The sequence below is a fragment of the Petromyzon marinus genome, chromosome 16 (genome assembly GCF_048934315.1).
Source record: "Petromyzon marinus isolate PM22_M1 ecotype Great Lakes invasive population chromosome 16, UKy_Petmar_22M1.pri1.0, whole genome shotgun sequence".
In the NCBI taxonomy this organism is placed as follows: Eukaryota; Metazoa; Chordata; class Hyperoartia; order Petromyzontiformes; family Petromyzontidae; genus Petromyzon; species Petromyzon marinus.
In genome coordinates, this window is record NC_133682.1 from 14,581,887 (window position 1) to 14,606,778 (window position 24,892).

The following is a 24,892-nucleotide window of genomic DNA, read 5'->3' on the forward strand; positions in this document are numbered from 1 at the left end:
AACGATCCCTCAACCCTGCCTTCTAACTGGCTGCACCACTTCACTCTCTCTGCAGCAGCCTTTCAGTCCGGACACACTACGGTCTCTCAGTTGTGCCGTTTTATTAAATCACTGTTACACTTCACACTCTATGCTCACACCAGTGTAGGTGCTCTCTATGTCGGTCCTTACCCCGGACACTGATCACTATTTGGTCCTACCCTCGGCTATCCCGTTGGGCTCTCTCACTCGTCTGTCCGGAGCGGGGGTTCAGCCAATACCGCCCCGTGATGAGGAGAGAGAGACCCTCCTCCAGCCGATCCTTTACTCCACACTACAGGGCCTTACCCTCGGCTATCTCCTTGGCTCTCTCCAACCGATCCTTACCCTGGCTCCCCAAAACAACCCCGCCTCCATCACGGGGTCCCCCTTAAGAACCCCTTGGGTGGCTCCACCCCCTAGCTCGGACCCGCCTTTGTTCCCGAAGGTACCTCTTACACCACTGTGACATTACGTCATCCTTGACTGTCAACCCACTCACACCTCCTTCTGTTTGCCCCCTTATGGTTACTCATAATACTCCTCGACATCTCTTAGTAGACGCTTTCTTTTGGAAATTCCACGCAGGCCTTCCTGGCCCACCGAGGGAATTGAACCATCAACCCAAACGTCAACGGGTTCAAAACAAGCACGCTCACAGCTCGGCAATGCAGAAAGCACAAATTCGCGGTCATATCATTTCAGTCTGGATTCGAAACTGAATAACACATTTCCCTAGATGTATTTTTTTATCACTGTGGATAAATGCCCCTTTCTTACACACACATTTCTCAAGTAAACTATAAAATATAACCTCGCCTAGTTTCTTGCCAACTTCCAAATGCATCGTCAACATAACATTTTGTCATAAGTCAGTTTTTTGTTGTTGTACCGAAGTAACAGCTTGCTGGAAACACGCTTTGGATTTTGTAAAAACAAATTCCGTACGTTCGAAGCGGTACATCAGGCACTGGCATAATAATAATAAGCGATTTTTATGACCAGTTTTATTAGTTCTTCACAGTTGTTAACATGGGAGCCAGAGCAAGTAACAGTACCCAGAGCGTTTGCAGTCGAGTCGGTTAACACGAGAGAGGAAGCACAGGTTGAAAAAGTGAATCCAGAATCCAAGCTCCGTGAAGATGGACGGGGGGGGGGGGGGTGAGAGAATGTTCTGTGTTGCAGTGAACGAGCCGCAAACAGCTGAGGGAACGAAATGTGGCAAGGCGTGTCGACCGAATCATGGGAAATGCATTCGAATCACGCGCGGACGGACACTCGTGTGACGGATTGCGTTTATAAACCTCCGGTACGATTCTAACAATACGCCTTGAGGGTTTGCATAAATATAACGCGCACGATTGCTGTGAATACAACAATCTTATACTTGATTTTCTTACGTATTCTCCCTTCGTGTAATGACCCAATGGCTGGGCTCGCTCAACGGCCCCTGTGGGTGTTAAGTCAGGTGCAGTTTCTCCGAGTTGAACGTTGGTGATTATTGCGGTAGTAACGGGTTTTCCTCTGGCTGGGAGCTCTGGTCATGGCACATAATGGACGCCACACAAGTCACCTGTATCACCCCCATCATCTTACTTCAGCATGTACACCGACGCAGAGGAATCCACGCCGCCAAACGGGCATAATTAATTGCCAGTAAAAAAACAAGTTTACTAAGATTTGTAAACAAGGTATGATTCCAAGAGAAATGGAAACAAAGGTTTAACTACATTCCCTGACTAGTGTCGGAGCCCCTATCCGGTACTATAGCTACTTAGGAACGCGATAAGGCAACATTAATGTTCACTTGCAGTGAGAGGTCAGAATGGGGGGGGGGGGTCTTTAGCCATGGAAGGCGGTGAAAACTCCTAATAAATAACCTGCAGCAGCAAAGCCACCACCAGCCCTCCTGGGTGAATTCTGATGAGCGTGCCGAGAGAATGCGCGGCGCAAACGCCGCCGATTGGCGCGGTTGGCTACGTATGGTGCGGGAAAAGTTCGGCACACTGCGCAAGTCCCCAACCACTGAAATCAATCCACGCGCACGCATCTCTAGCATGTATGCGGCGTCTTGGTAGCTTTCCGCCGTCTTTGAAAAAGATGTCGTGCACTGTCTCTCCTAGTTTCATACTTCACTAACGCCGGCAAAGAAATTAATTTATCGAACATCGCGATAATGTCAGGTCACGGCACTCTATGGGGACTCAAAAGGGCATGGCGTTTTGACTTCATTCGCCTGGTGGACACAGACGCCAAGACCAACGTGACACTTTCAGTATGAAGATAGGGTCACGGCCCTTAATCATATATCCTATATATCTCGAGACAACTTTACACGCCCCAAAGCATGAAATATTGACAATGTAGAAAACCCAAAGGTTGTGCAGGTTGGTCCACTTGAGAACATTCGTCAATTGAAACCGCCCTGTCGTGAATGCTGGCCATGTGCGATCAGTTCATTGCATAACAAAGCACTGCCCCATTGTATGAATGCTGTGCTCCACACACAGCTGCCAGTTGCATTTCAAACGCCATCGTCGATTAGGCTGAATGCTTCCATTGCTATCACAGTCCTCGTTCTCCAAAGTGGCTTGAACCACGGCATCATCCTTCTCGTTCTTCATTCTCCGTTGCTGTCAAAGCAGGACGTGACGTAAAGCGCACACGGGCGTCGCACTGTAGGTATCTATATCGAATATTCGTCCTGGAAACCTTGGCCGGGTCTCGGGCTGTCTGACGCGAATTTAAAGGTTCGTTCGGGAGGAAAAAGGAGACATTCTGGGCAAGCGAACATTATGGAAAGGTGCGTCAATACGGCACTCCAACATGGGCTAGTACACCGATCGGGGTTGATACACCTTGAGCCATTTGAATTTTGGGTTCCATTTTCCTGAATTAAAAAAAAAAATGCAATATCAGTTCAACACGGAGACAACATCCCCGAAACGACGTGAGCAGCAGCGTGAGAGAGACACAACGCAGCGCAAGAGCGGACAGGAAGCAAGTGGACGCGCAGGTCAGCACGCGCAATTAGCCCTTAAAATACAGGAAGCTGCTAAAATACCAACAAGTAAAACAAACGCCTTGATGGAATGTAACAAGTCAGCAAACGTTGTGTATTTAAATGCATTGCAACGTTTACAGCCGGTAGGATGAAAGCTGCCGATGTTTATGTGAACGGGTGAACACGATGGTGAACATTGCTCTTTCAATACACTGTCATTTTCAGCAAATTTTTTTTCATGGAGACTTCTCTAACAAATACAAAAGTGATCAACCTTTGCGAGATGTGACCAACATGTCGTTACACCCTACAAAGATAAAGATCCCCCGCATAGCCTTAACAGACTGTTGGGGCAAGTGCTGTTAGCGAGCACCTATGAAGGCCCGGCACGACACATGAAGGTGTGGGTGGCCAACAACACGACCGGCCACCTTTGTCTTCCCAGTGGCGATGTTTACACACTGCACCAGGTACTCACTTGAGGCTGAGTCGACCTAGGGGAGGCCCAGGACCGGTTCAGATAATCGTCACTGGTGTTGGCCGTGAGCGGGACTGGAACCCGGGTTGCCAGGTTCGTAGCGCAGCGTAGCGCTAACCGCTACACCACCGCACCCCATTTACACCCTACACACACGCGTATGCGCGCGTGTGCATATATGCAAGGAGTTAAACGTGGAAACATTTTAAACAACAACAAACCGAGGGACTCTCAAAGGACGCTCCGCGAGCGACGCAAGGCGTTGGCTCTGTAGCCAGCTGCTGGAGCCATCCCCGTTCCCGAGTGAGACCAGCACTCGCCCATCCCTCCTCAAGGCCCCACACGCGGTGCCCCCATCCCGCACAGCGCACTGGCAAGACGAGACTCGTGCCGCGCATTATTTTTATTAGCTACAAATTTTTTAAACAAAAATGCGGTCACCCGCGGAAAAAACTTCCCTCGCAATTGATGCGACGCATGTGGAACGTGCACTGCACATGGCTTTTTCCCTTCGAGGGTGCGCGCCATGCACCCTCCTGGCTTCCGTCCCGGACCGTCGTTGCCCACCGTCGACGCCGTCACGGCGGCAATCCCCCCCCCCCCACCCCCCCAGATGCCCCCCTCACATGTGCTTGCGCGGGACCCAAACGCGCCTCTTCTGCTCCGCGACGACCGCCTCCCTCGCCTCCTGCAGGATGACCCCCACCACCGTGCCGTCCTTAGCCGCCGGCGCGCCGCCGTCCTGCTCGCTGGCGAGCGCCTTGAGCAGCGAGCCTCTGCCCTTGAGCTCCACGTAGTTGTATCCGCTCTCGGCCAATGCCTTCCGGTCCTCGTTGAATGCCACGGTTGGCGGCGACGAGTTGTCCGTAGGATCCACGAGCGACAGCTCCTTCCTGCGAAGCGGTGTTACGTGTCCGTGATTATTGCGCTTCGCTCGCCGCCCCCCAGACGCGTGACAAACAACAAGAAATGTGGGGGGGGGGTAGGGGCATGGCACGGAGCAAGAGCACGGATGTTACAATCCCAGTTGTTCAAAGACTACGAAAACTATTTAGCTAACCGTTTTTATTTTATCAAGGCCCACCGATCTATGTAGCTCGTTTTCAGAAGCAACAAATGAGAGCACAACACAGTCGCTCATCATGTGGAAATGTAGAGCAGCCAAATACTCTAAGCGCATGTTTTTAAATGTGGAGGGAAAAACCGGAGCACCCGGAGAAAAATTCCACGCGACCACGGGGAGAGAACACGCAAACTCCAAATATACAGCGGCAGGCGTCAGGGTCGGTATCGAATCTACGACCTCCTGCACACCAGGCCAGGGAGTTAACATCTCGCCACCAGCTGGCAGCGAATTGTACATATGTACGTACGTTGAACTTCTTTTACACCGTACGTAGCCAACCGTGCTAATCGGAGGCGCGGGAATTGTCCATCTGGGTGGATACACTGAGTAAATTTGGAAAGGAACAGTGATCATTCAATGGAAAAGTGACCATGGGAATGTGTAGTTTTCACCTTAGGCTCAAGCCTATCCATGAAGATGAGCGCATTGTCACACTTAATTGCGTGGACGTTTAGAAGCGGTGGTTTCCCCGTTCAATACAAAGTGGTTACAGACTGAGACGAATGAGCTCCCACTGTTGTGATGATTCCGCTCGTTGACTCAGGAAAGGCTCGAGTATTTGCATTTAGAGATTACGTTACTTTTTGTAATCCCATCTCAGTAATTTGCAGATATTTTTTGCATTGGGATGTTTGGCCAAGGCCAGTTACATTGTTCTAGATTGAAAACTCATTTCTTCAGAACTGCTTTTTGTGTTTAGTTTGTTGCTCTTCCCCCGAACCCTCGATTGGCTACGTACAGTGAGAAGTTAAACATACATACACACATATATATTGTACGATTGTTTTTTTTTCAGATATCGGAGTAAACCGAAGAACCCAGAAGGAACCCATGCAGAGCAAGGGGAGAACATTTAAACTCTGCACAGGAAGGCGCCCTAGTCGGGAATCGAACCCAGGTCCTTCTTGCGGTGAGGTGCGAGTGGTGGTCACCACTGCACCGCCGAGCTGCCCACTGTTGGAGTGCACCAATAAGTGTGGGGTTAGAGGTCGGTTACGTTGACGCACACACACGCACACGCGCACACACACACACGCGCACACTCGTTGCATTTGCTCACTTGTTTTTTAAGAAGATGAAAATGATGATGGGGAAAATGTCAGCTTTGTGAAGAAGTTCCACCGCATCCAAACCGATTGGAATCACGCAGTGAACCTGCGGGAGAGAGACACGCATCAACAACACGGCCAGCGCCTTCTCGGTGCCCATGGGGGAAGCTCTCCTGAACTCCACATTCAAGACGTTCATGCATTTTTTGTTCAAAACGAGAGTGAGTGGATTCAGCTCGGCCACAACGTGGTTACAACAGAGAGGCACAGCCCTGCAATGTCTTGCTCACGCCATGTGCTTCGAGGGAGCTCTGGAGAGTAGAGTATCTTGGGTCTACTTTTCTAGACGCCGTGGCAGAAGTGGGAGTACCCACATTTTACCCCGCCACAAATGCCCTGCCCATCGACTGACTGCGGTGTGACTCACACTGCTGGGTGGCCGGAGGCAGAGGGATTGAAGAAATGTGCCCCATTGTTTCAACTGCAGCGCAGAGATTTTAATGTGGTGACCTTCGGATTGCAAGTCCAGTGTGTGTACCTTTGCACCAGAGCATCTTGATTGTATGGAAGGATATATATTTGTTTATTTGCTCTTTGCAACTGTCGCGCATCCAACACTGGGGGTACAATTAAAAAAAGCTACACGGAGCCTTGTACCGGAGCAAGCAATTCACTGGAGACACAGAGGATTCCGAGGGATAAGGCTACGACGGGTTGAGCCACTGACTGTAAACACTGGCTCCGTGGCAGGTGCGCTCAGCCCAATGGGACTATCAGTGCACTTGGAGCACAGCAGTTATAGGCCGCATGCCTACAGCTCGCTGAGCTGCATTTGCTTCCGATGAGGCCGCACTCATTACACGCAGAGTTCTGGACAAATGAAGCAGTGTGCCTCCCTGATCTTTCAGATGCGCTTCTGCGGCCGTCTGGAACGCTCTTCCCATGTAAGGAAGCCACTTTTAAATCATCTAGGATGAAAATGTATTTATTTTAGAACTGCTTTTTGTGTTTAGTTTGTTGTCCTTACCCACCGCACCTCCAATTAGCATAGTTGGCTACGTACGGTGCGAAAGAAGTGCAACAGGCATACAAAAAAACACAGAGACCCCCTTACAGCCTTAACAAACTCAGTTACGGAAAGTGCTGTTAGCGAGCACCTAAAAAGGCCGGCGCGGCACAGGCATATAAAGACACACACATGCGATTAGCCATGGAAATGGGAGCGTGTCTACTGTGGGTGGGAATCCACCTTGTCCATCTGCTCCCGCAAGGAAGGAAGGAGCCAGCAGCTGTGAGGTCCGCTCCCAGGGCAACCCGATTTCAAAACCTCCCCCTTGTTCTCGCGCCTGGCAAACTCCTCGGGTGAGAGGTTCACTGTGAGGGGGGGGGGGGGGGGGTAGTGCCAGACACCGTCGCAGATATCCACGAGAGTTACCACGTCGCAGTAGCCTTGTAGATTACATACACAACAAATAAGCACACACGTGCATCAGCCTGTACGATGCCTCGTCACACTGCTCCACACAGGAAACATCTCCCATTCACCTTCGTGTCACCGCTCAATTCACGCTTGATTTTTTTAAAGGTATGTTTTACTGGAACGAGCGGTGCACACCACATCTCCCACGTTGGAAGCAGTAGGAGGCCGCGATGCGAGCCCGAGTGCAGCGTCCCGAGGAGGTCATGGAGACTTCGACTAGCACGGTTGGCTACGTGCAGTGCGAAAAAAGTTCAGCATACAAAGTTCAACATACAAAGTTCAACATACAAAGTTCAATATACAAAGTTCAACATACATACGTACAGACGAACGAGACAGCACAGCACACAGCTGGCGACTATCACCGTCCAAACGATGGAGGGCACTCGCTCGCTCTGCCCTTACGTACCCCCCCCTGCCCGTCGGCCCCCGATGTTTCCGTGTCCCTGGTGATTGCAGACATTACGGACAGCGGGGAAGGGAGGAATGACCACCCATAGAGCAGAGGTTGACAAAGGGGATGACCGAGAGGAGTCGGTGGTCGTTGCAGCGGCAAAATGGGGAGAGACGTCAACAGGGTGGAAAGGAAAGGCCATGGCTGGTCGTGGCCGCCACGTTACAACGCGGTAGACACTGCAATGAAGGGGTTGATGGGGAAGCAGTGGAGCAACACGAAGACGTTTTCAATTTGGCCCCTCTTGTCGGTCCAACAAAGGGGCCCGCAGCGGGGGCGCGTGAATCATTCCTACCAGCCTCCCGTGAATCGTTCCCACTAGCCCCCCCTGAATCGTTCCCACCGCCCCCCCTGAATCATTCCGACCGGCCCCCGTTAATCGTTTCCACCGGCCCCCCGTTAATCATTCCCACCGACCCCGCAAATCGTTCCCACCGGCCCCGGTTCGCCTCCACGGTGCAGGTGGAAGCTGAACGGGGCCGGTGCCACTTTGTTGGGTTGTCATTTGTGATAGCCAGGACGCTGATGAAAATGAGCCACATAGCTCAGTGTTTCCTTACCTGCTAAGATAAAACATAGTTTAGTTTAATAGGTCACAGTGAAGGCCGAGCAGCACCACCTGGAAGGTAGTGGACCATGTCCTGGTACTGCCTGGCGAGCAGCGGGCCCAGGTGCCGTGCCACCAGGCTGGGCAGCACGACGACGGGGCGGCGTGCCGTCACTCGGTGGGGAGTCACCAGCGTGTAGGGCAGCCAGCCCCCACTGTCTGCAGGAGGAGGAGGAGGAGGGGGGGGTGGAGGAGCGGGGGATGCACCCCAAGCGGTGAGTGCACGCTGGCGTCTCCATCGTCCTTGCTCCGGGTGTCTCGGGGCGATGTGCAGCTCGGGCCGCGGTATCTTTTGGCAACGCCCTGCACTGCCCCGAGCCTGACTTACGCTCTCATTGTACCCCCCACGTAGATTGGTGCAACGTGCGGATGGCTAGGAGATGTTAACTCCCAACGCCTGGCATGCAGTAGGTCGTGGGTTCGATCCCGACCCTTACGACGCCTGTATTGATTTGGAGTTTGCGTGTCTCTCGCTCTCCCCGTGCTCACGTGGGTTTTTCTCCGGGTCCTCCGGTTTTTCCCTCCAACAGTTAGAGTATTTGGCTGCTATAATAATGCTTTTTTGTTTACAGTTTTTAATAGGTCACACGGGACTAACTACAGGTTTGGATAACTGCAACTGCTCATTGAGCCACCTGCGACTGTAATCCACACGTTTGGAATGATCCGGTGTTACCTGAAACACGTGAGGGTGGCCACGCCAGATCATCACACGAGTTCCCTCGATTGGATTATGATACTTATCATTCAACTACACAGAGTCTACAAATCGCCCTTCATGCCTTGGGCTTATACTGGTGTAGCGACATCGCGGGATGTCACTGTGTAGTGCCGGCCCTAGAGAGGCACAGCGTGCGATGTAACGACATCACGGACACCACTATGGTGTGGGTGTAGTACCGGCCCTAGAGGGGCTCGGTCAGTGCTGATTTATAGAGCTGGATGGCATCACGCTTGGCGTGCAGTGCCGGCCCTACAGGAGAGGGTGTGGGAGTGCCGGCCGTAGGAATGAGGTTACTAAAGGCCATGGCACTCTGGTTGACCCGAGAGGACACGTGACCGGTTAAGTCTACAAAGGGGCCTCTAGTGGGGGCTCGGGGTGGTCACGTGGTCGGGGTCCAGATCCTGCTCGAGGATTTTGGAAGGGGGTCATGGCGGAGCCAGCCACGCCGCAGAGGGTCCCCCCAGAGGGGCCGGCGTTGTTGTTCATCCTGAAGAAACCTTCGTCAACGTTCTACGTTCTCCGAGTCTACAACACATGGACCTGGACCCGAGCTGTGATCCCAGGCCGTAGTAGCTAGGTATGTGTAATTAGTGTAGTTAGCTTGGTGGTCACCACCCGGGTAACTACACTAGTTACGTTGTAATTAGTGTAGTTAGCCTGGTGGTCACCACCCTGTTAACTACACTAGTTACGTTGTAATTAGTGTAGTTAGCCTGGTGGTCACCACCCGGTTAACTACACTAGTTACGTTGTAATTAGTGTAGTTAGCCTGGTGGTCACCACCCGGTTAACTACACCAGTTACGTTGTAATTAGTGTAGTTAGCCTGTTGGTCACCACCCTATTAACTACACCAGTTACGTTGTAATTAGTGTAGTTAGCCTGGTGGTCACCACCCAGTTAACTACACGAGTTATGTTGTAATTAGTGTAGTTAGCCTGGTGGTCACCACCCGGTTAACTACACCAGCTACGTTGTAACTATTGTAGTTAGCCTGGTGGTCACCACCCGGTTAACTACACCAGTTACATTGTAACTAGTGTAGTTAGCCTGGTGGTCACCACCCGGTTAACTACACCAGTTACATTGTAACTAGTGTAGTTAGCATGGTGGTCACCACCCGGTTAACTACACCAGTTACGTTGTAATTAGTGTAGTTAGCCTGGTGATCACCACCCTGTTAACTACACCAGTTACGTTGTAATTAGTGTAGTTAGCCTGGTGGTCACCACCCGGTAAACTACACCAGTTACGTTGTAACTAGTGTAGTTAGTATGGTGGTCACCACCCGGTTAACTACACCAGTTACGTTGTAACTAGTTACGTTGTAACTAGTGTAGTTAGCCTGGCGGTCACCACCTTGCTAACTACACCAGTTATGTGGTAACTAGTGTAGTTAGCCTGGCGGTCACCACCATAGGTTGTCATTCTGTTAAGGGGAAGTTACCCCGTATGTTGGTGTTAAATAAATGTGTTGCCTCCAAATCTACGACAGTAACTCGGTTGAACGCAATACACTGGTATTTCACCACCGCCTCTCTTTTCTGTTGAGACAAACATCAAACACCGAATTAAAACATTCAGCTTAATCTAAATACGAGGCAAAGCGATAAACTTGAAATCTGCGTTTAAGTTTGTAAAACTGGCAAAGTGCCAACCGTGACTCGGTAGTGACGTACGAGAGTGGCGCGATGGCGCAGCCTTGCCCCTCTCTAGCTCTCCCTGGCCCCTCTCATCACACTCGCTTCACACTCGCACTGCCGCTGCCTGCATTGGTTTTGGGGCCATTTCTTCATTTCTTTATGAAATATTTTTTTCGCTTGGTCAGAGAGCCGGACTCTGGCACAGCAACTCTAGAAGAAGCTCCCCGCCTTTGCATACAGCTAGGATTTCAATGACACTCCACCAGCAAGCTTACCAGCTTGGTTGGGAACTGGTGACTGTGGTCTGGGATGTGTGGCAGTAGACCTCATGGACTCATTGCTCTGTTGTGATAACTTTTTTTAGTTTTTTGTGCTTTTTGTTTCGGTGCCATTTCATAATCAGTTCATTAATTCGTTTTCTTAGTCTTCTTGGCAGTAGAGTTTTCATTTGCTTGGTAATAGCCATATATGGTATATGGGTCCTTATATATAATTAATGTACAGCGTTATGGGATGCTATTCGATTGAATGACGCGAGATAAAATGAAAGTATTGTTATTTGTATGCATGATTGTGCGAGCCTTGTATCACTGCATCGGTGTGGACCCGAAATCTCATTCTGCCTTACGCAACTCCTATCAGCATCATTTAAGGAATCAACTTCTTTATCAGATGCTGCCACTCCAGCCATGAGATAACCAAAACTCTGTGCAGAGATATCCCCACGACCTAATAGCGTGCGAGCGCGAGTACACGTGCGTATGCCCACCACCTCAGGTGTGTGAGTTTTGCGAGGGTTTTACGCACTTGTCTCTCGCACGGACGGCCAGCCTCCATGTCTGTTGGCTCGTACAAAGCGAACAATCTCGACTCTCCTGGAACGGAAAATCTGAAACAAAGCCAGAGGGGAGCGTGAAATCTCAGCCGTAACACCACAAAACAACTCGATAATGGACAGATGATGGACACCCCTTATTATAAAACCAGCTGAGAGTTCATCGAGTCTCATACTGCTGCATCCGCACACACCATGTCCAGACACGTTCTGTGCCGTGCCACGTCAGAGCCGTTATCGATAACCTGGCATTCGGGTAAACTCTGGGCTGTAATGGGCATCCCCCCCCTACACTTCAAAGATGGACTGCCTGGACCCGCTCCAGCCCAGCAGTCCCAGCTACAGCCCAGGATGATGCAGTTAAGGAGACAGCCCAGACCCAAAACACAGCCTGCGTTCAGCTGCCTCTACTGGTGCATGTATGTATTTATGTTGAACTTCTTTCGCACCGTACGTAGCCAACTTTGGTAATTGGTGGTGCGGGGGAAGGACAATAAACTCAATGCAAAAAGTGGTTAGAAAATAAATTGTCAATCTGGATCTCTTAAAAGTGCATAATCTCCAGTGAATTCCTAATATCAGAAGGAAGAGCATTCCAGCCGACCGCAGAAGTGCATCTGAAAGTGTGCGATACGGCGACCGTCTTTTGTTCGATGGTTAGCCAAAAGCTGCCACCGCTGCTGCGAGGAACAACAACAACAACAGAGAGCAAGTAGCCTGCTGTGTTGGAGCGTAACAATGAGTTTTATGTTCAAATGCATGTGAACCGAGTGCAGACGATTAACCTGGCTCCATGACTGTTGGGCACCATCGCCGGAGCCTCCCATCATCCGCTTCTGTTTCACAAGAAGCAGTGCCTTCGCCCTGAACCATGCGACCAGACAAAGCCACCGGGCACAACAAAAACGGAGTTCCAGCAGCCGTTTAATGACACTCACAACAAGCCACATGTCCATTGAGACACAGCAACCAGCCACATCGACACGCAGGGGCCAGAGGTGAAGACGGGAAACCATCTTAAAGCACGACTTTCATTCACGTGTTTAGGATTTTTTTCATGAAGGTTCCGGGAATCGGTTAGTCGAATGAAAAGTAGAGACTAAAGATACAGCAATTAGAGGCACGACAACAAATACACCGACATCCGAAAGGTCGCAGAAGGGATGGCCAACGAGGCACGCGATGACGACTGTTACAAAGTAGACTCTGACGCCAATGAGCTGCTCAATTCCACCGCTCTCTTTGGACAATGCACCCCACTCAGAGGTGAAACCCCAGCAGACGACGCAACTAAACGTCTGAGCGTCCAAGTGTGTGAGCGTCCGAGCAAGCATGTGTGATCCTTGTGGTATCTTGTTTGAGAGCTTCAATGGCAGAATTGCATTGTGGGATACAAATATGAACGGTGTCACTGCTTGTGAACCGACAACCGGACCACACACATTCATCATTACAATGGCTCTCAACGCAGGGTCGTGCATTCAATAATATGAATAAGATTTGTGGACAGCAATTACCAATCGCGGGAATTATTAAGTCTGCTCCTGTTTTGGCCTACAGTCCTCATTAGATGCATTCAGTACCACGGAGCTAGAGATGATCCGGCGTGACGCGATGGGAAATGGGATTACCAGCTCGTTACCTTCGTTATTTATTCATCAATGTGTTCACCACCACCGTTGTCCTCTACCCTGCTCACTGTGACACCCATCCGTTAGCGGGTCCTGACTTTATCACCAAACCCTTAGCATGTCCTTACTTTGTCACCCATCCCTTAGCGATTTCTCACTTTATCACCCATCCCTTCGTGATTTATCACTATCACCCATCCCTTAGCATGTCCTCACTGTGTCACCCATCCCTAAGCGTGTCCTCACTTTATCATCCATCCCTTAGCATGTCCTCACTGTGTCAGCTATCCCTTAGCGTGTTCTCACTGTGTCAGCCATCCCTTAGCGTGTCTTCACTGTGTCACCCATCCCTTAGCATGTCCTCACTGTGTCAGCCATCCCTTAGCATGTCCTCACTGTGTCACCCAACCCTTAGCATGTCCTCACTGTGTCACCCATCCCTTAGCGTGTTCTCACTGTGTCAGCGATCCTTTAGCATGTCCTCACTTTATCACCCATCCCTTAGCATGTCCTCACTGTGTCACCCATCCCTTAGCATGTTCTCACTGTGTCACCCATCCCTTAGCATGTCCTCACTGTGTCACCCATCCCTTAGCATGTCCTCACTGTGTCACCCCTCCCTTAGCGTGTTCTCACTGTGTCAGCCATCCCTTAGCATGTCCTCACTGTGTCACCCATCCCTTAGCGTGTCCTCACTGTGTCACCCATCCCTTAGCATGTCCTCACTGTGTCACCCATCCCTTAGCGTGTTCTCACTGTGTCACCCATCCCTTAGCATGTCCTCGCTGTGTCACCCATCCCTTAGTGTGTCCTCACTGTGTCACCCATCCCTTAGCATGTCCTCACTGTGTCACCCATCCCTTAGCGTGTTCTCACTGTGTCACCCATCCCTTAGTGTGTCCTCACTGTGTCACCCATCCCTTAGCATGTCCTCACTGTGTCACCCATCCCTTAGCGTGTTCTCACTGTGTCACCCATCCCTTAGTGTGTCCTCACTGTGTCACCCATCCCTTAGCGTGTTCTCACTGTGTCAGCCATCCTTTAGCATGTCCTCACTTTATCACCCATCCCTTAGCATGTCCTCACTGTGTCACCCATCCCTTAGCATGTTCTCACTGTGTCACCCATCCCTTAGCATGTCCTCACTGTGTCACCCATCCCTTAGCATGTCCTCACTGTGTCACCCCTCCCTTAGCGTGTTCTCACTGTGTCAGCCATCCCTTAGCATGTCCTCACTGTGTCACCCATCCCTTAGCGTGTCCTCACTGTGTCACTCATCCCTTAGCATGTCCTCACTGTGTCACCCATCCCTTAGCGTGTTCTCACTGTGTCACCCATCCCTTAGCATGTCATCGCTGTGTCACCCATCCCTTAGTGTGTCCTCACTGTGTCACCCATCCCTTAGCATGTCCTCACTGTGTCACCCATCCCTTAGCGTGTTCTCACTGTGTCACCCATCCCTTAGTGTGTCCTCACTGTGTCACCCATCCCTTAGCATGTCCTCACTGTGTCACCCATCCCTTAGCGTGTTCTCACTGTGTCACCCATCCCTTAGTGTGTCCTCACTGTGTCACCCATCCCTTAGCGTGTCCTCACTGTGTCACCCATCCCTTAGCATGTCCTCACTGTGTCACCCATCCCTTAGCGTGTTCTCACTGTGTCACCCATCCCTTAGTGTGTCCTCACTGTGTCACCCATCCCTTAGCATGTCCTCACTGTGTCACCCATCTCTTAGCGTGTCCTCACTTTATCACCCATCCCTTAGCATGTCCTCACTGTGTCACCCATCCCTTAGCGTGTTCTGACTGTCAGCCATCCCTTAGCATGTCCTCACTGTGTCACCCATCCCTTAGCATGTCCTCACTGTGTCACCCATCCCTTAGCATGTCCTCACTGTGTCACCCCTCCCTTAGCATGTTCTCGCTGTGTCACCCATCCCTTAGCGTGTCCTCACTTTATCACCCATCCCTTAGCGTGTCCTCACTGTGTCACCCATCCCTTAGCGTGTTCTCACTGTGTCACCCATCCCTTAGCGTGTCCTCACTGTGTCAACCATCCCTTAGCATGTTCTCACTGTGTCACCCATCCCTTAGTGTGTCCTCACTGTGTCACCCATCCCTTAGCATGTCCTCACTGTGTCACCCATCCCTTAGCATGTCCTCACTGTGTCACCCATCCCTTAGCATGTCCTCACTTTATCACCCATCCCTTAGCGTGTTCTCACTGTGTCACCAATCCCTTAGCATGTCCTCACTGTGTCACCCATCCCTTAGCGTGTCCTTACTGTGTCACCCATCCCTTAGTGTGTTCTCACTGTGTCACCCATCCCTTAGCATGTCCTCACTGTGTCACCCATCCCTCAGCATGTTCTCACTGTGTCACCCATCCCTTAGCGTGTTCTCACTGTGTCACCCATCCCTTAGTGTGTCCTCACTGTGTCACCCATCCCTTAGCATGTCCTCACTGTGTCAGCTATCCCTTAGCGTGTTCTCACTGTGTCAGCGATCCTTTAGCATGTCCTCACTTTATCACCCATCCCTTAGCATGTCCTCACTGTGTCACCCATCCCTTAGCGATTTCTCACTTTATCACCCATCCCTTCGTGATTTATCACTATCACCCATCCCTTAGCATGTCCTCACTGTGTCACCCATCCCTAAGCGTGTCCTCACTTTATCATCCATCCCTTAGCATGTCCTCACTGTGTCAGCTATCCCTTAGCGTGTTCTCACTGTGTCAGCCATCCCTTAGCGTGTCTTCACTGTGTCACCCATCCCTTAGCATGTCCTCACTGTGTCAGCCATCCCTTAGCATGTCCTCACTGTGTCACCCAACCCTTAGCATGTCCTCACTGTGTCACCCATCCCTTAGCGTGTTCTCACTGTGTCAGCGATCCTTTAGCATGTCCTCACTTTATCACCCATCCCTTAGCATGTCCTCACTGTGTCACCCATCCCTTAGCATGTTCTCACTGTGTCACCCATCCCTTAGCATGTCCTCACTGTGTCACCCATCCCTTAGCATGTCCTCACTGTGTCACCCCTCCCTTAGCGTGTTCTCACTGTGTCAGCCATCCCTTAGCATGTCCTCACTGTGTCACCCATCCCTTAGCGTGTCCTCACTGTGTCACCCATCCCTTAGCATGTCCTCACTGTGTCACCCATCCCTTAGCGTGTTCTCACTGTGTCACCCATCCCTTAGCATGTCCTCGCTGTGTCACCCATCCCTTAGTGTGTCCTCACTGTGTCACCCATCCCTTAGCATGTCCTCACTGTGTCACCCATCCCTTAGCGTGTTCTCACTGTGTCACCCATCCCTTAGTGTGTCCTCACTGTGTCACCCATCCCTTAGCGTGTTCTCACTGTGTCACCCATCCCTTAGCATGTCCTCGCTGTGTCACCCATCCCTTAGTGTGTCCTCACTGTGTCACCCATCCCTTAGCATGTCCTCACTGTGTCACCCATCCCTTAGCGTGTTCTCACTATGTCACCCATCCCTTAGTGTGTCCTCACTGTGTCACCCATCCCTTAGCATGTCCTCACTGTGTCACCCATCCCTTAGCGTGTTCTCACTGTGTCACCCATCCCTTAGTGTGTCCTCACTGTGTCACCCATCCCTTAGCGTGTTCTCACTGTGTCAGCCATCCTTTAGCATGTCCTCACTTTATCACCCATCCCTTAGCATGTCCTCACTGTGTCACCCATCCCTTAGCATGTTCTCACTGTGTCACCCATCCCTTAGCATGTCCTCACTGTGTCACCCATCCCTTAGCATGTCCTCACTGTGTCACCCCTCCCTTAGCGTGTTCTCACTGTGTCAGCCATCCCTTAGCATGTCCTCACTGTGTCACCCATCCCTTAGCGTGTCCTCACTGTGTCACTCATCCCTTAGCATGTCCTCACTGTGTCACCCATCCCTTAGCGTGTTCTCACTGTGTCACCCATCCCTTAGCATGTCCTCGCTGTGTCACCCATCCCTTAGTGTGTCCTCACTGTGTCACCCATCCCTTAGCATGTCCTCACTGTGTCACCCATCCCTTAGCGTGTTCTCACTGTGTCACCCATCCCTTAGTGTGTCCTCACTGTGTCACCCATCCCTTAGCATGTCCTCACTGTGTCACCCATCCCTTAGCGTGTTCTCACTGTGTCACCCATCCCTTAGTGTGTCCTCACTGTGTCACCCATCCCTTAGCGTGTCCTCACTGTGTCACCCATCCCTTAGCATGTCCTCACTGTGTCACCCATCCCTTAGCGTGTTCTCACTGTGTCACCCATCCCTTAGTGTGTCCTCACTGTGTCACCCATCCCTTAGCATGTCCTCACTGTGTCACCCATCTCTTAGCGTGTCCTCACTTTATCACCCATCCCTTAGCATGTCCTCACTGTGTCACCCATCCCTTAGCGTGTTCTGACTGTCAGCCATCCCTTAGCATGTCCTCACTGTGTCACCCATCCCTTAGCATGTCCTCACTGTGTCACCCATCCCTTAGCATGTCCTCACTGTGTCACCCCTCCCTTAGCATGTTCTCGCTGTGTCACCCATCCCTTAGCGTGTCCTCACTTTATCACCCATCCCTTAGCGTGTCCTCACTGTGTCACCCATCCCTTAGCGTGTTCTCACTGTGTCACCCATCCCTTAGCGTGTCCTCACTGTGTCAACCATCCCTTAGCATGTTCTCACTGTGTCACCCATCCCTTAGTGTGTCCTCACTGTGTCACCCATCCCTTAGCATGTCCTCACTGTGTCACCCATCCCTTAGCATGTCCTCACTGTGTCACCCATCCCTTAGCATGTCCTCACTTTATCACCCATCCCTTAGCGTGTTCTCACTGTGTCACCAATCCCTTAGCATGTCCTCACTGTGTCACCCATCCCTTAGCGTGTCCTTACTGTGTCACCCATCCCTTAGTGTGTTCTCACTGTGTCACCCATCCCTTAGCATGTCCTCACTGTGTCACCCATCCCTCAGCATGTTCTCACTGTGTCACCCATCCCTTAGCGTGTTCTCACTGTGTCACCCATCCCTTAGTGTGTCCTCACTGTGTCACCCATCCCTTAGCATGTCCTCACTGTGTCACCCATCCCTTAGCATGTCCTCACTTTATCACCCATCCCTTAGCGTGTTCTCACTGTGTCACCAATCCCTTAGCATGTCCTCACTGTGTCACCCATCCCTTAGCGTGTCCTTACTGTGTCACCCATCCCTTAGTGTGTTCTCACTGTGTCACCCATACCTTAGCATGTCCTCACTGTGTCACCCATCCCTTAGCGTGTCCTCACTGTGTCACCCCTCCCTTAGTGTGTCCTCACTGTGTCACCCATCCCTTAGCATGTCCTCACTGTGTCACCCATCCCTTAGCATGTCCTCACTGTGTCACCCATCCCTTAGCGTGTTCTCACTGTGTCACCCATCCCTTAGCGTGTCCTCACTGTGTCACCCCTCCCTTAGTGTGTCCTCACTGTGTCACCCATCCCTTAGCATGTCCTCACTGTGTCACCCATCCCTTAGCGTGTCCTCACTGTGTCACCCATCCCTTAGCATGTCCTCACTGTGTCACCCATCCCTTAACGTGTTCTCACTGTGTCACCCATCCATTAGCGTGTCCTCACTGTGTCACCCATCCCTTAGCATGTCCTCACTGTGTCACCCATCCCTTAGTATGTCCGCACTGTGTCACCCATCGCTTAGCATGTCCTCACTGTGTCACCCATCCCTTAGTATGTCCTCGCTGTGTCACCCATCCCTAAGGGTATCCTCACTTTTGATAGTTGGGTACCATGCCTCTTTGCTTGTGCTCCAGGGTTTCTGGATCAATCTTCCAGGCATGCCACGACTCGTTGTTCTTCCAATGCAAGTCTATTAACGGACCACACACATTCATCATTACAATGGATTTGACAGAGTCCACTGCCGTTCGTAATAAGGGTAACGCTCTCTAACTTGCACCTGCCGAAATATATTAGGACATCGTGAAAGGAAAACTATTTTTACATGAAGGGGCAAAAATGTGATGTAAGTGGTGAAACACTCACTCCTTTATTAAGTTTATTGAGGCATCTGGCACGGATTAGACAACACCTTTCCCACTTTTCACCGGGGCAACCGGAGAGCAGCACAGACTGAGTGTTATTCACCTAACATTCACATTCTTATTCTTGGTTCTTTCGGTAAAGTCACTTTACCGAAAGAACCAAGAATATGAATCACTGCAGTCACAAAAGCTTTAAATCAAAATTCACATTATTAGCCCGGTTGGCTAGGTACGGTGTTTAAAAAGTTCAACACACATACAACATCTTTAAGAATCCCAATTAAGAGAGACCCCACCAAAGGATGGTAACCTTATCGTGGTGGTGGGGTTTTTGTGGTACAATGACCCTCAGGGCTATGTTGCCTGGAGTCTTGTACTCCTGGTTGGGTCTCCCTTGGCAAACAGGTCTGGTGGGTGGTTCCAGACAAATTACGGTCCAAAAAAGCCCCTCGTGAATGATTAAACAATACAAAAATCAGAGAACCTCGCCCAGACAAAGCATACCGGGACACACCCCTGGTGCCAGGCCTGGGGGTGGTGTTCGCCGGCAAGCACCTGGTGGCCGGGTTATCCCCCGTAACCCGGTCGGGCCCAGCCCAAAATGGCTATGTGGCACGGTCCTGTGGGTCCACCATCCGCAGGATGAAGGGTGAGGGGCGGGTGCGATGCCAGTGTGGCAGGGAGAGTCTCAGACGGACTGGACCTTGGCGATAGACACTAGATACTGGGACGTGGAATGTCATGTCACTGGGGGGGGGGGGGGGGGGGGGGGGGAGAGAAGCCATGGCTGGTGGAGGAGGTGGAAAGATACCGACTAGATATAGCTGGTCTCACCTCCACACACAGCATTGGCACTGGAACCAAACTTCTCAATTGGGGGTGGTCTCTCTCCTATTCTGGAGTAACCCCTGGTGAGAGGCCCTGGGCAGGTGTGGGGATACTCACAAGCCCCCAGCTGGGTGCTGTTCAGTTGGAGTTTGTCCCAGTGGATCAGAGGGTCGCCTCAATGAGACTTCGGGTCTTAGAAAAGAAAACTCTGACTGTTGTCTGTACTAATGCACCAAACAGCAGTTCAGAGTACAGGCAGTCCTCTACTTACAATGGAGATGCGTTACGACGACCCCATCATAAGTCAAAAATACTGTAAGTCGAAGATGGCCTAGCCTATCCAGGAGTCTTAAAGAATGGTGATAATTTAGCAAAACAGAGCAATTTACAGTACCGTACTGTATAAACTATATACTGTATGTATTTATTAATTACAATACTGTATTGCACAGTAAAATGTAAAGTAAAAAAAGGTATATGCTTAGCCTACCTATATGAACTGCAATTTAATAGAAAGTTTTTTTCAGGAAACAATCCTATCTGCTATAAAAACTTTCAACATGCGTTGAACGTATCGTATCGTGGTTACCCTAAAATGAAATCGCTAAAGCTACGTATCATACATAAAATTTTATCGTATCGCTATCGCCATCGTAAGATCGAAATATCGTAAGTCGGACCGTCGTAACTCTGGGACTATCTGTATTTGGCCTTCTTGGAGATGGTGGGTGCAGTGCTCGAGACACTGCCACCTATTGGCTCCATAGTCTTACTGGGCGACTTCAATGCTCACGTGGGAAACGATGGAGATACCTGGTGATTGGGAGGAATGGCCCCCCTGATCTGAACTCGAATGGTGACATATTATTGTAATCCTGCGCTCGTTACAGGAATGTCAATAACAAACACCGTGTTTGAACACAAGGATGCTTATTAGTGTACTTGGTACCAGAGCACCTTGGGCCGAAGGTCAATGATTGACCTTATAGTTGTATCATCGGACCTAATGCCGTATGTTTTTGGACACTCAGGTGAGGAGAGGGGCAGAGCTGTCAACTGATCACCACCTGGTAGTAAGTTGCATCTGATGCTTGGGGCACTGACCAGATAGACGTGGAAGGCCCAAAACGAATAGTGCGGGTCTCGCAGAAGACCCAGTGCAGAAAAATTTAAACTTCCACCTCCGGGAAAATTTATCCTGCACTTCAGGGGAGGTCGTGGACATTGAGTCCGAATGGACGATGTTCAGGAGCTCGATTGTGGATGCAGCTGCGAAAGGCTGTGGCCTGAAGGCAGTTGGTGCCTGTCATGGCGGTAACCCTAGGACCCACTGGTGGTAACCAGTGGTGAGGGAAGCTGTCAAGTTGAAGAAGGAAAAAAGGTTTCCCGACTCGATTGAGAGGTACTGGCTTGCCAAGAAGGCAGTCATCGAAGCGAAAGCCTGCGCATGAAAGGAGTTTGGAGTGGCCATGGAGAGGGACTATCGGGCAGCCTCAACGATCTCGACTTAAAGCTTTCGTGACTGCAGGAATTCATATTCTTTGGGTCTTTCGGTAAAGTCACGTAGATAGCTTCAAAGAAAATAACAAAAATCTACGACGTTTTGACCGTCATCGCTTGTGCTGCGATCGAAACGTCGTAGTTTTTTTAATTATTTTCTTTGAACCTATCTACGTGACTTTACCCAAAAACCCAAGGAATAATCCTCAAAGATTTTCTGGCAAACCGTCCGACGCCTTAGGAGGGGTCAACGGGGCATGGACCAGGCTCTTCTTAGTAAGGGTGGCGTAACATTGAACTCAAATAAGGAAATAGTCAAGAGGTGGAAGGAACACTTTGAGGAGCTCCTCAACCCGGTAGACCATGCCCTCCTCTCAGGAGGCAGCACTGGAAACAGCTGCGGGGGTCAGATTCATCACGGCTGCTGAAGTTGCTGCGGTGGTCGAGGGCCTTCATAGTACACATTCTATCGACGTGACTTTATCGAAAGAACCAAAGAATAGGCTTTAATTGTGGCAAAGTTTCTGGGGTGGACGAGAATCGCCCAGAGCTCTTGAAAGCGCTGGACAGTGTAGGAGTGTCATCATTAACATGCATATTCAATGTGGCATGGAAGGCTGGTACAGTACCTCTGGATTGGCAAACTGGGGTCGTGGTTTCCATTTTTAAAAAGGGGACCAGAGGGTGTGCTCCAACTCCTGAGGGATCACTCTCCTGAGCGTCCCAAGTAATGCCGATGCCAGACTGCTGGAGAGGAGGCTCCACCCGGTGGTCGAGCCTCAGATTCAAGAGGAACAATGCGGATTCCATCATGGTTGTGGAATAATGGACCAGCTCTTTTCCCTCTCACAGATATTTGAAGGGTCATGGGAGTATGCTTCTCCACTCTACCACTGCTTTGTAGACTTCGAGAAAGCATATGACTGTGTTCCCCGCAATGTCTTGTGGGAGGTGCTGCGGTAGTATGATGTACTGGTGCCACTTTTATGCACGATCCGGTCCCTCTATTCCCGGAGCAAGAGCTGTGTCTGTATTCTTTGTGTTAAATCAAAGTCGTTCGCTGTGGGTGTTAGACTTGTGTCTTGTCTCCACTCCTGTTTGTGAGTTTCATGGACAGGATATAAAGGCGCAGCCGAGGTATGGAGAGTATCCAGTACGGGGGCATAGAGGTGGCTTCGTTGATTTTTGCAGATGATGTTGTCCTCTTTGCCTCATCAATCTGTGATCTCCAGCATGCATTTGAACAGTTTGATTCCGAGTATGAAGCGGCTGGGATGAGGATCAGCACCTCCAATTCTGACGTCATGGTTCACTCCCGGGAGATGGTGGATTGTTCTCTCCAGGTGAGGGGGTAACAGCTGCCCTTCGTAGAGGAGTTTAAGTACCTCGGGGTCTCTTTCGCAATTGAAGGTAAGTGGGAAAATGAGATCAGCCGGCGGATCGGTGCGGCGTCCGCAGTGATGTGGGCGCTGTACCGTTCTGTGCTAGTGAAGCAGGAGCTGAGTTCTCGAATAAAGCTCGCAAGTTTACAGGTCGATCTATGTTCCCACCCTCACCTATGGTCATGAGCTTTGGGTAATGACCGAAAGGATGAGATCGCGGGTACAAGGGGCCAAAATGAGGTTTCTCCGCAGGGTTGCCGGGCTCACTCTCCGTGATCGGGTGAGGATCTCAATAATCGGGGGAAGCCTCAGAATTGAGCCGCTGCTCCTCTGGATCGAGAGGAGCCAGTTGAGGTGTTTCGGGCACATGGTAAGGACGCCCCCCGGTAGACTCCCCCTGGAACTCTACCAGGCTCGGCTGGCCTGGGAACGCCTGGGAATTTCCAAGGAAATGCTAGAGTCTGTCGCCAGGGAAAGGGAGGTCTGGACCGCCCTACTCAACATGCTGCTGCCGCGACACACCAGAACAAGCGGACTGAGAAATGAACGAAATGAACGAAACGAACGAATTAAGAGACAAAAAACAAATATACCATTAAACAGAAGAAAAATTTAAAATCTCATCAATGATGTATATACAGTATGTTGAACTTCTTTCGCACCGTACGTCGCCAACATGTGTAATCGGAGGTGCAGAAAAATTATGATGGTGATGATGATGATAACGGAAATGGTGATAGTGATGATGGTGATGATGACGAGGATGGCAATGATTATGATGGCGATGACGACGCTTCTTGCCTGTTTCCCCGTCCAGGGAGTGGCTGGCCTTGGTGCAGCGGGGGAGGTCGGAGGGGGACGGCACGGAGTTGGTGATGTGCAGGTAGTCCCCACACAGCACGGGCAGGGCACAGTTGTCTGTCTCTGGCGACAGCGAGAAGTGGATCTGCACGTAGAAGGAATCCCCAATGTCTGGGTTGCTCAGCACCTTGGCAAACCCTGGAGAGGGAGGTTAAACAAAGGCAAGGAAGCCACTGTATCGCTGTAAAGATTGTAGAAAATTCCACCGTGAGACGATGTACACTTGCACACGTGTACAATGTACACGTGCGCAGGTGTACATTGTACAAGTGTACATTGTACACGTGCACAAGTTCTACTCCTTGCCCACAGTGGGACAATGTACACTTGCACAGTACACATCGCGCACGTGTAAAATGTACACTTTTGCACACACTGTCAATCTAATGGTGACATTTTCTGCACGTGTCTTTGTGTTGCTGCACCCAAGGACAACGTTTATGCTGCTGCTTTTCTGGCCTTTTCATCTTTCAAGTGTCACCTTATCACCTCAATTACAATGGTATTTACAACACATGACAAGAGCATTAAACATGACTCAGGAGTCAATTGTAACGACAAACAGATGCAGTGTCCCTTGTGGCCACTCTCCTATTTATGTCAATATCTCTGCTTTTACGTTATGCACGCGGGCGCAAATTTCGGCCAATCCGAGAGCTCATAAGTGGGGCTGGGCTATGCCTCAGCCAATCAGCGACGCCCATTTATGAGCGTTTAGACCTGGACTGGCTTTGTTTACATTGCATTATCTGTTTTGGCAGTGAAAACAGCTCTCTTGCGGACTTATTTTTCAACTTAGAAGTGAATTCGATGAAACAGTTATTTCGGGAAACAGTAGCTTTCGTGAAATGGATTAAAAACTGCTTTCGCACCGTACATAGCAAACCGTACTAATGTATCATCGCGCCTCGTTTAAACGTATCCACGTTCACTCTCTATGGAATGGCAACTCCGGCAATCGACCCCAGAGGAGGAATGCCTCTTTCCAAGGATGAGTGAAGTGCTTTGTCAGTCCGTTCTGGTATGGCGCACAACGCAGAGTGGCAAAAGCCAATGTGCGAGTGTCTGTGTGTGTGTACACACAGACACTCGTTTGTGTACACACAGACACTCGTTTGCATATGGCTGCTTGAATGCTGCCAGCACGAGGTAAAGTTCATTTGTTTCGCCAGGTTGAGATCTGAAGAGACTAAGATGAAGTCTCACTTGCGAGATGGACCTTGGGTCACCGCAATGGCAAA

At 50.5% G+C, this 24,892-nt stretch overlaps 1 protein-coding gene across 3 annotated transcripts in view; it reads right to left on the reverse strand.

Annotated features, from left to right (window-relative positions):
* Positions 1-1,007: 1,007 nt before the first annotated feature.
* LOC116942810 (caspase recruitment domain-containing protein 11-like) overlaps positions 1,008-24,892 on the reverse strand; it is a 69,732-nt gene continuing 45,847 nt past the window's right edge. For all 3 annotated transcript variants that reach the window (XM_076067533.1, XM_032955116.2, XM_032955115.2), the window contains exons 18-25: positions 23,592-23,789; positions 18,809-18,905; positions 12,203-12,281; positions 11,390-11,471; positions 8,229-8,375; positions 6,925-7,049; positions 5,687-5,781; positions 1,008-4,393 (exon numbers count right to left, since the gene is read on the reverse strand). In XM_076067533.1, coding sequence (XP_075923648.1) covers positions 4,123-4,393; positions 5,687-5,781; positions 6,925-7,049; positions 8,229-8,375; positions 11,390-11,471; positions 12,203-12,281; positions 18,809-18,905; positions 23,592-23,789 — 1,094 coding nt within the window. In that variant the 3' untranslated portion in view covers positions 1,008-4,122. The remainder of the gene's footprint in view (positions 4,394-5,686; positions 5,782-6,924; positions 7,050-8,228; positions 8,376-11,389; positions 11,472-12,202; positions 12,282-18,808; positions 18,906-23,591; positions 23,790-24,892) is intronic.